This window comes from Phaseolus vulgaris, chromosome 1 (genome assembly GCF_000499845.2).
Source record: "Phaseolus vulgaris cultivar G19833 chromosome 1, P. vulgaris v2.0, whole genome shotgun sequence".
In the NCBI taxonomy this organism is placed as follows: Eukaryota; Viridiplantae; Streptophyta; class Magnoliopsida; order Fabales; family Fabaceae; genus Phaseolus; species Phaseolus vulgaris.
Window position 1 is genome coordinate 23473729 of NC_023759.2, and position 9663 is coordinate 23483391.

General features: G+C 50.0%; 1 protein-coding gene across 1 annotated transcript; it reads left to right on the forward strand.

Annotated features, from left to right (window-relative positions):
* Positions 1-8500: 8500 nt before the first annotated feature.
* Positions 8501-9313, forward strand: LOC137815720 (uncharacterized). The gene has a single exon (XM_068618833.1). It carries the CDS (start codon positions 8501-8503, stop codon positions 9311-9313), a length of 813 nt encoding a protein of 270 aa, XP_068474934.1.
* Positions 9314-9663: the final 350 nt, after the last annotated feature.

Here is a 9663-nt window from a genome sequence, read left to right on the forward strand (position 1 = left end):
AGAACGTCGACATTGAACTCTAGATTTATCAGAGTGGCGATTTCGAAGCCCCCCACGCTGGTCAAGATCTGACAAGCCTCTCGATTGTTTGAGGGCAGTTCATCCAGTGACTTAGGCTTCATGGTCTTAACCTCTTTCACCCAGTATAGGGGAAAGCCATCGAGAGCAGAGGGGTCGTAGTCAGAGCAACAAACCTTAAAGAATCTGCCCTTCCACCCCTTGAAAGATTGTTGGAAAAGGGATAGGAGGACCCTTCCAGGGATGTTGCTGAGGCTCATCCAGAGGCTCTTCCCCTGCTTCTTCACTTCAAAAAAGTGCAGGAAAATATCAACGGAGGGTGTGCATCCAAAGAACCCGCATAAGACACCGAAGGCCTTGACGAAGGCCCAGCCGTTGGGGTGCAATTAGGCCGAGGCGATATTAATCTCCGTCAACAACTCCCTCTCAAATTGGGAAAACGGCAAGCACATCCCAATACGCTTGAAGACGACTTGGTAGAAGTAGAAGAAAGGGACCCCGTTATTGGCCCGCTCGTCCCCACATAGGGGCTCCCCTAGAGTGCAGGGGAGCACTGCGATATCGTCATCATGCCTCTTCCCAAAGGCACGATGGTCGTAAGTACTTGGCTCCCCTATGTGGTCCCTCCAAGCTTTGGTGGACACTAGGCTCGAGCACTCGTCAAGCAGTTCGACTGGAGCCCATGAGTATAGGTCTCTATAGTTAACATTGAGGGGAGGGGGATTGGCTGTCATTTTTGTACGTGCCATTGACGAAGCTGAAGAATGAAGAAGAGACAAGGGTTCAGCAAGCAACGTCAAGAAGAAAAAGGAGAAAAACCCTACGAAAACCCCTACCCACTCGAGAAATTCAAAAGGGGGGGGGGGGGAGACAGGGAAATGGGAAAGGGAATACAAGAAATACATCGAAGAGTAAACAGTCCCAGGCAGTTGTAGCAATACGAAACTCAAAAAGAGAGCCAGTGAAGGAGAAAGGTCATACCTTTTTTAGTATCGGAGATTCGAAGACCGAAAGTGCGAGAGAGAAGGCAAGGGTTGCAGAGAGAGCTTGGGAAGATGAACAGTGGAGAGAATGCGAAGAGTGAATGAAACAGTGGCTTGGAGCGCGCGTTTTTGAAAGATGCAACGTTAACTTGAGAAGCGCAAGAAGCGCTAAGTAATAGCCGTGCGATCAAGCCACGTGTCAAGAGATTAGAGCATAATTTAAAACATCAAACGCAGAGAACGTCGCGTCAAATGTTCAGAGAGTGTCAAGTCAAACTGAACGAAGGAATGTCACGTCAGCAAAGAAATACCACGTGGATAATGGGGCGAGGCCTTAGTCTGTCAACGCATGGTGGGGCCCTTCAAGGGACCCAAGGAAGGGAAGTCAACATGTTGACCGCTCGAGTCATCGCCTCGCACAGAAGTCGCCTAAGTGAGGCGTCGCCCAAGAAACCGCTCGAGTCATCGCCTCGCAGAGGCGTCGCCTAAGTAAGGCGTCGCCCAAGAAACTGCTCGAGTCATCGCCTCGCAGAGGCGTCGCCTAAGTAAGGCGTCGCGCAAGAAAGACATTGGCCAAAAAAGCACATCGCCTATTTTCCTAGTACACCCAGATTGAAGTAGTTGGAGGTTCAGGCGAGGAAGCTCAAGCGTATGAACATCCCTCACAAAGGCAAAGGGCAAGCGAGGCTATGAGTAAAAGGATCAGGAGAAGAATGTGCATCGCAACTCGAAAGGAAAGAATGGAGAATAGAAGAGAAGAGCACGTGCTACCTAAAGAGTGAGGTCAAACACAATGAAGGGGAATGCTGAAGGTAACGCACGCAGCATAACAAAGAAAGCAGAAGCAGACGCAAGCATGCAAAGATAAAGCGGGTAGTGATTAACATAAATCGAAGCGTAAATCGAGAGTTATGATTACAGATAAAGTTCACGATAGTTGCAAACTAGACAAAAAGGCAATCATGTACACGTTCAATGTTCATATGAAAAGCAAAATCAGGCCACTCTTCAGTGGCCCCCGGAGTTTGAGCAAGGTGATGATGAAGCCCCATCCTCGGACCTCAATGCTTGGGCCAGCAGCGACCTTTGTTGCCTGTTTATCTTTGAACCTGTGCAAAGAAGGGATAAGCATGGTAAAAGACGGGCACAAACTAAGGCACTCCAAAATAAAATCATGCAAGAACCTAGCAAAAGCGAGGAATAGGAAGGTCATAAGGGGAGTTGCACACACATATGTATTTTTCCAAGGCCCCGGCATTGTATTCCAGGCTTATCAAAGCAGCAACGTCAAAACCCCCTGCACCCGCCAAAATCCGGCAAGCCTCCCGATCGCTCGAAGGCAACCTCTTGAGGGGCTTGGACTTCAGAGCCCTGGCCTCCTTCACCCAATACAGGGGAAAGTCGTCGAGGGCGGAGGGTACAAGATCGGAACAACAAACCTTAAAGAACTTGCCTTTCCACCCTGTGAAGGATTGCTGGAAGGGGGTTAAGAGGGCCCTACCGGGAACATTGCTGAGAGTCACCCAGAGGTTATTTCTTTGCCTTTTCACTTCGAAGAAGTGAAGAAAGATGTCAACAGAAGGTGCACACCCTAAGAAACCGAACAGTATGTCGAAGGCTTTAACAAAGGCCCAGCTGTTAGGGTACAGCTGCGCTGGGGCAGCATTGATCTCCGTTAGCAGTTCTCTCTCGAACCTAGAGAAAGGCAGGCGCACGCCGACGCACTTGAAGACCACCTGGTAGAAGTAGAAAAAGGGGACCCGTCGTTGGCCCGCTCCTCCCCACACACCGACTCCCCTAGGGTACAAGGAAGCACGACGATATCGTCATCGTGCCTTTTCGCGAAGGCACGGTGATCATAGGTGCTCGGGTCCCCTACGTGGTCCCTCCAGGCTCTGACGGAAACTAGGCTCGAGCATTCGTCAAGAAGTTCGCGCGAAGCCCACGCGTAAAGATCCTTATGGTTAACTCTGGAGGAAGGAGGGTTGGTAGACATGTTGGCACGAACTGTCAATGAAGGAACTAAAAGATCAAAGAAGAAAGGTTCAGCAGTAATGCAGAAGGAAAGAGTCGACAAGGAAAGAACGCAGGAAGAACTCTTTGGAAGGAAGATGAACAGTACGAAGAAAATGCGAAAAGGTAGAAACAATGAGTGCAAGTGCGGGATTTCAAAGACCCAAACGTTACAGTTGAGGCGCCAAAGGACGCTAAAAGGGTACCGTGCGATTGGACCACGTGTCACGAGATTAAGGCACGACCTGAAGAGTCACTTTTCCTGCTCAGAGAATATCACATCGTTAGTGTCCTTGAGGGTGCGCCGCGCCGGTGGTGCAAAAAAGGTCACGTCAACCGGCCAGGGAGTGACGCGTCATCAAGATACCGCAAGGACAATGGGGGCAAGACTAACCTTAGTCTTTTCGCTGAAACAAGTGTCAGCTCAAGACTGGGGGGGCTTGTGTACCGTCCCGTCCTCGGGCGTTGACCAAGGGTTAGAGTCAACGCATGGTGGGGCCCCTAAAGGGACCCAAGGAAGAGAAGTCAATAGGCTGATCGCTCGGGTCATTGCCTCGCTGAGGCATCGCCCAAGAGAGGCAACGCCTAAAAAAGACATCGCCCGAGAGGCTTCGAGCCTCGACCATACAGAACAGTAGTAAGAAGAAGAAAAAGGTGGCTTCAAGGCCATAAGTCTAGCACCAGAGGAGGATATCCTGACCCGTGAAATACCCGTGCCACCGCTGGGAGACCCTGGAACAGATACGGCCCATAAGAGGGCCATAACCAGGGGAGAACCACGAGCATGGATCCACCCCCAGGGCAAGTAACTAGTGATTGGGCCGCATGAGTTGGCACCCAGAAAGTCAACCCACGTGCCAGAAGCACTTCGCAGGAAAGAGGGCTCACACGATGGAATAACCCTAAGTTGGGTTGCGACGCTGTGGGACCCTCTGCACAGAATAACGATCAAATCAGAAGGGCACGTGGCAAGGCACACGTGCTCATTAAAGGTTTCAGCGAAAGTTTGCCAAGGTATGCGTTAATTCAGTTAAGATTCGAATGTTCCAAGGAATGTTTTTGTACGCTTTCAATGCGCCTTAACGCGTTCTTAAAGATGAGAGGTGTATAAAAGGGGACCTTGGGAGCATTTGAAAGGGATCAGTTTTTTAACCTAATACACACAGATACACAGCGCTAACCCTAGTTGTCATCGCGGCGCACTCACAGTGAGCACAAGGCAATTAGGGAAACACAGTTCTAGTTACACAGCTTCAGACATTGAGTATTGTTTTTTTGATGTTTCTCGCTAGCTGACTTGATCGTTGGAGTCCAAACGGTCGCGAGGGTGCCCCTTTGTTCACTTCTTTCAGGTACCCGTGGACGGAGCAAGACGAAGGTGCCCTAGCTCATAGGGGCAAGCCACGCGCAAAGACGATCCCGGTCAACCGGCCGGAACACCTGAAGAAGGGATTCTACGTGTTTTTGGAGTTGGGTTTCGAGAAGAGGCAGGGTGGTTTGGTGTGATTCTCGTACGAGCCATCGGGAGAACTGCAAAGAAGACGAAAAGAAGATGAGAAAGGGAAGAGTGGAAGGTTGATAAACAGAGTGACTCGATTAAAAAACGAAGGAAAAACAGCATGAGCAAGGGGGGTTCGCAGAAAAGGGGGAACCTAAACGCAGAAAAAGCAAAGCAGAGAACAAACAGCCCACAACGTATGCTCCAGACAGTTAATGGATGATGCAAAACGATTAAAATGCAGCAAGTATCAGTGGGAGAAGTAAAAATGTTACCTTTTGATGATCGAAGATGCTTCGAAGGAAAGGGTGATTGAGGGAGATGAAGCGTTTGCTAAGGCGCTTTGAAAGTTTGAGAATGAAGAAGAAGATAATGGAACAGTGAAGTGGCACGAGAATTTTAAGAGTTTCGAACGATACAAGAAGCGCAAACGGCAGGGAATGACAGTCGTTGATAAGTCCACGTGTCAGTTAACGGGAAGGGGTTGGTGAAGTGTCAAATCAATAAATAGAGTGGGCATTAGCGCGCAAAGCCACATAGGTCGCCGAAGTTTCAACTTCTTAGTATTTTCGCTAGACAAATCACAGCTTATGTACCGATCAGGTCTTCGGGTGTGATGACGTGGACGAGAGAAAGGCGGGTAGTCAAGAAGTGTGCATTGTCGCCGTTTGTAGAGGTGGCGTTCTGCCGCATACGTAATCGGTTGTCGCCAGGATGGTGTCATCGCCGTAATGGAAGATCAAGTGGTCTGGCATCGCCGCAGAAAGGTGGTCTGGCATCGCCGCAGAAAGCACATCGCCGGATTTCCCAGTAAACTCAGTTGAAGCTGTTGGGGGTCCAGGCGAGGAAGTTCAAACGCTCCGAGCATCCTCCACATATACGAAGGCCAAGCGAAGCTCTAAGTGAAAAGATCAGGAGAAGGGTACGCACCGCAACTCAGAAGGAAAGAATGGAGAGTATGAGAGAAGAGCACGTGCTACCTAAAGAGTTAAAGTCGAACATGACGAATGGGAGTATCGAAGGTAACGCACGCGACATAGCAAAGAAAGCAGAAGCAAACGCAAGCATGCAAAGATAAAGCGGGTAGCATTTAAGCATAAATCAAGAGTTATAATTACATATAAGGTTCATGATAGTTGCAAATTGAGCAAAAGACAATCATATACACATCCCATGTTCATGTGAAACACAAGATCAGGCTACACTTCGGGGGCCTCCGGAGTTTGAACGGGGCGATGCTGAAGCCCCATCTTCGGACCTCAACGCCTGAGCCAGCAGCGACCTTCATTGCCTGTCCATCTTCGAACCTGCGCCAAAAGGACAAACATGGTAAAGGACGAGCACAAACTAAGGCACTACGCGAAGAGACAAGATAAATCATGCAAGAATCCAACAAAAGCAAGGAATAGGAGGTTATAAGGGGAATCTCTCATACTTATATATTTTTCCAGAGCCTCAGCGTTATACTCTAGGCTTATCAAGGCGGCGGCGTCAAAGCCCCCCGCACTAGCCAAGATCTGGCAAGCCTCTCGATCGTTCGAAGGCAGCCCCTTAAGAGACTTGGACTTCCGGGCTCTTACCTCCTTCACCCAATACAGAGGGAAGCCGTCAAGGGCGGAGGGTACAAGGTCGGAGCAGCAAACCTTGAAGAACTTGCCTTTCCACCCCGTGAAGGAGTGCTGGAATGGGGTTAAGAGGACCCTCCCGGGAACGTTGCTGAGAGTCACCCAGAGATTATTCCTTTGCCTCTTCACTTCGAAGAAATGAAGGAAGATGTCAACAGAAGGTGCACACCCGAAGAAACCGAACAGTATGTCGAAAGCTTTGACAAAGGTCCCTATGATTAACTCTGGAGGAAGGAGGGTTGGCAGTCATTTTGGCACGTACTGTCAATGAGGGAACTAAAGATTGAAGAAGAAGAAGGGTTCAACAGTATAGTAGAAGGAAAGAGTCGATGAGGAAAGAATGCAGGGAGAGTTCTTTGGAAAGAAGATGAACAGTACGGAAAAGATGCGAAAAGGTGGAAACAATGAGTTAAAGCGCGGGATTTCGAAGACTTAAGCGTTGCAATTGAAGCACCAAGGACGCTAAATGAGCACCGTGCGATTGAGCCACGTGTCAGGAGATTAAGGTACGACCCGAGGTGTCACTTTTCTCGCTTAGAGAATATCACATTGTCAGAGTCCTCGAAGGTACGCCGCGCCGGCGGTGCAGAAAATGTCGCGTCAGCCGGTCAGAGAGTGACACGTCATCAAAATGCCACGAGGACAATAGGGGCGAGGCCTTAGTCTTTTCGCTGAAACAAGTGTCAGCTCAAGACTTGGGGGCTTGTGTATCGTCCCGTCCCCGGGCGTTGACCAGAAGTCAAAGTCAAACACATGGTGGGACCCCTCAAAGGACCCAAGGAAGAAAAGCCAACAGGTCGACCGCTCGAGGCATCGCCCAAGAGAGACATCGCCCGAGTAAGACGTCGCCTAAAGTAAGACATCGCCGAGCAAAGACATCGCAAGGAGGCTTCGAGCCTCGACAGTCCAGAACAGTAGAAAGGAGAAGAGAAAGGTGGCTTCAAGGCCATAAGTTTAGCACCAGAAGGGGATATCCTGACTTGTGAAGTATCCACGCCACTGCTGGGAGACCCTGGTACAGATACGACCCATGAGAGGGCCATAACTAGGGGAGAACCACGTGCATGGTACGAGAGAAAGGTAGATACACCCCCAGGGCAAGTAACTAGTGATTAGGGGCGCATGAGTTGGCCCCGGAAAGCCCACGTGGCAGAAGCACTTCGAAGGAAAGAAGGCCCATACAATGGAATAACCCTAAGTTGGGTTGCGACGCTGTGGGACCCTCTGCGCAGAATAACGATCAAGTCAGAAGAGCACGTGGCAATAAGCACGTGCTCATTAAAAGTTTTAGTGAAAGTTTGCCAAGGTACGCGCTAATTCAGTTACGTATTGTACCGACCAGGTCATCGGGTATGATGACGTGGACAAGAGAGAGGTAGGTAGTCAAGAAGTCAACACAGTCAACGTATATAAGGGCGGCGTGATCTACCACTGAGTAAGCGGTTATCGCCGAGATGTGTCACCATCAAGATCATCGCCCATCGCCTAAGTAAGACACCGCCTAGGCAAGACATCGCCTAAAGAATCAACTCGCATGACGTAAGCATTTCACAGAGAGAGGGCCCACACGAGGGGTAACCCTAAGTTGGGCAGCGACGCTGTGGGTCCCTGTGTACAGAGTAAGTGATCAAGTCAAAGGGGCACGTGGTAATGCCCACGTGCTCATTGAAGGTATCCAGGGAAGGCTGCATGCATGACACGTGTCCAATTAGGGGATTCGAACAGAATGATGGCGCGATACATACAGCACTCAAGTTAGAGCCCAAGGGGCCATGAGGTTATACATTGCACTCCAAGATAAGGGAAGTCCATGGGCCAGATACGCTAAGATCCTAAAGATAGCGGTGCAAGGACCTTCTCCAAGGAACCCTAGATAATAGCAGGCAACGCAGAGGTAAACCCTAGTTTTCACTTATATATAGGGCGCAAATAAGCCCTAGAGAGGTACGTGTTTTTTCAGTCCACAATTACACGAGTTTAACCTAGTTCTCAGATAGTTATACATAGCGAAGACCCTAATTGTCCTTGACGGCGCTTCCGCTGAGAATACAAGACAATTAGGGCAACACAGTTAAATCATACAGTTTCTAGTATTCGGTGTTTCTCGCTAGCTGACTTGATCGTCGGAGTGCAAACGGCCGCGAGGGCGCCCCTTTGTTTTTCTTTTTTCAGGTACTGACAGACGAAGCAAAACGAAGGTGCCCTAACTCGTTAAGACAAGCCACGCATAAAGACGACCCAGGTTAACCGGCAGGAACATCTGGCGCCCACCGTGGGGCCGATATAAACATCGGTTCCACCACACAAGCTTTCAGTTCGAGATTTTCAACACTCAGATAAGTCGAGAGGATCCCTGGAGAGCCATGGCCACCCGACCAGCACGCGCTAGGAGTGAAGAGATGACCCTACAGCAGCTCATGGGGATGGTGCACGGGCTACAAGACGCAGTGGCCGCCTCGAATGTAGAACAGGAACGCATGCAGGCGGACCTCACAGCTTCTCAAGTAAGAAGCGAGGAACTCCACCGCACCAACGAGGAGTTACGTCATAGATGGCGGGGCAGAGACGAACCGGAGGCTGCATCCCCACCCAGGGAATTCAGAACACCGTTTTCACAAGCAATCTTGGAGACAGCAATTCCCAACACGTTCACAGGACCCAAAGTGACGTTCACAGGAATGGAGGACCCCGAAGCGCACCTCACGGCGTTCCACACACAGATTTTACTGGTAGGTGGATCGGACGCTGCTAAGTGCAAGCTTTTCATGAGCACCATGACGGGGATGGCCATGGACTGGTTCATCAGCCTCCCAGAGGGCCACGTCACGTCCTTCGCCCAACTTTCGAAACTATTTAGAGAACAGTACCTAACCAACAGAACCCCTGCCCCAGTCTCGTACGACCTTTTCGACGTCAAGCAGTTCCAAGGTGAAACCCTAAAGGAATACATAAGCCGCTTCAGGGCACAGGTGGTGAAAGTAGGTACCAAGGAGGAACCCATGATTGTGTACGCGTTCAAGAAGGGAGTGCGCCCCGGATCGTTCAGCAAGACGCTTAACCGCAGTCGCCCCAAAACTTTCGCTGAAATAAGGCGACAAGCGGTGGAACATATTGCCTCAGAAGGTGAAACGTATGAAAAATGTACAACCACTATGCCGGCGCGCCCCAAGGCATAGATTCGCATGCAACCTGTTCGAGTTCACCAAGCCGTCACATAAAGGAAACACTTTGACAGGAAACGCGCTTACGAGCCACGAAGGACTCAACCTAAGAGTCGGGTAGAGGAAGGGAGAGAAGCACGCAAACCGCCAAGACACAATTTCGTGATGGAACTCAAAGATCTGATTGTGATACCCAGCATAGCCGACAGGTTGAGGCCGCTGATTAAAGCCGACAAGGTACTAGGGCCTCGCAAGGAGTCGTGGTGCGAATTCCACGAAGCATTCGGACACCATATCAACAACTGTCTAACACTTGGCTATTAGTTGGATGAGCTCGTGAAGAGTGTCTTCCTGAAAGATTACTT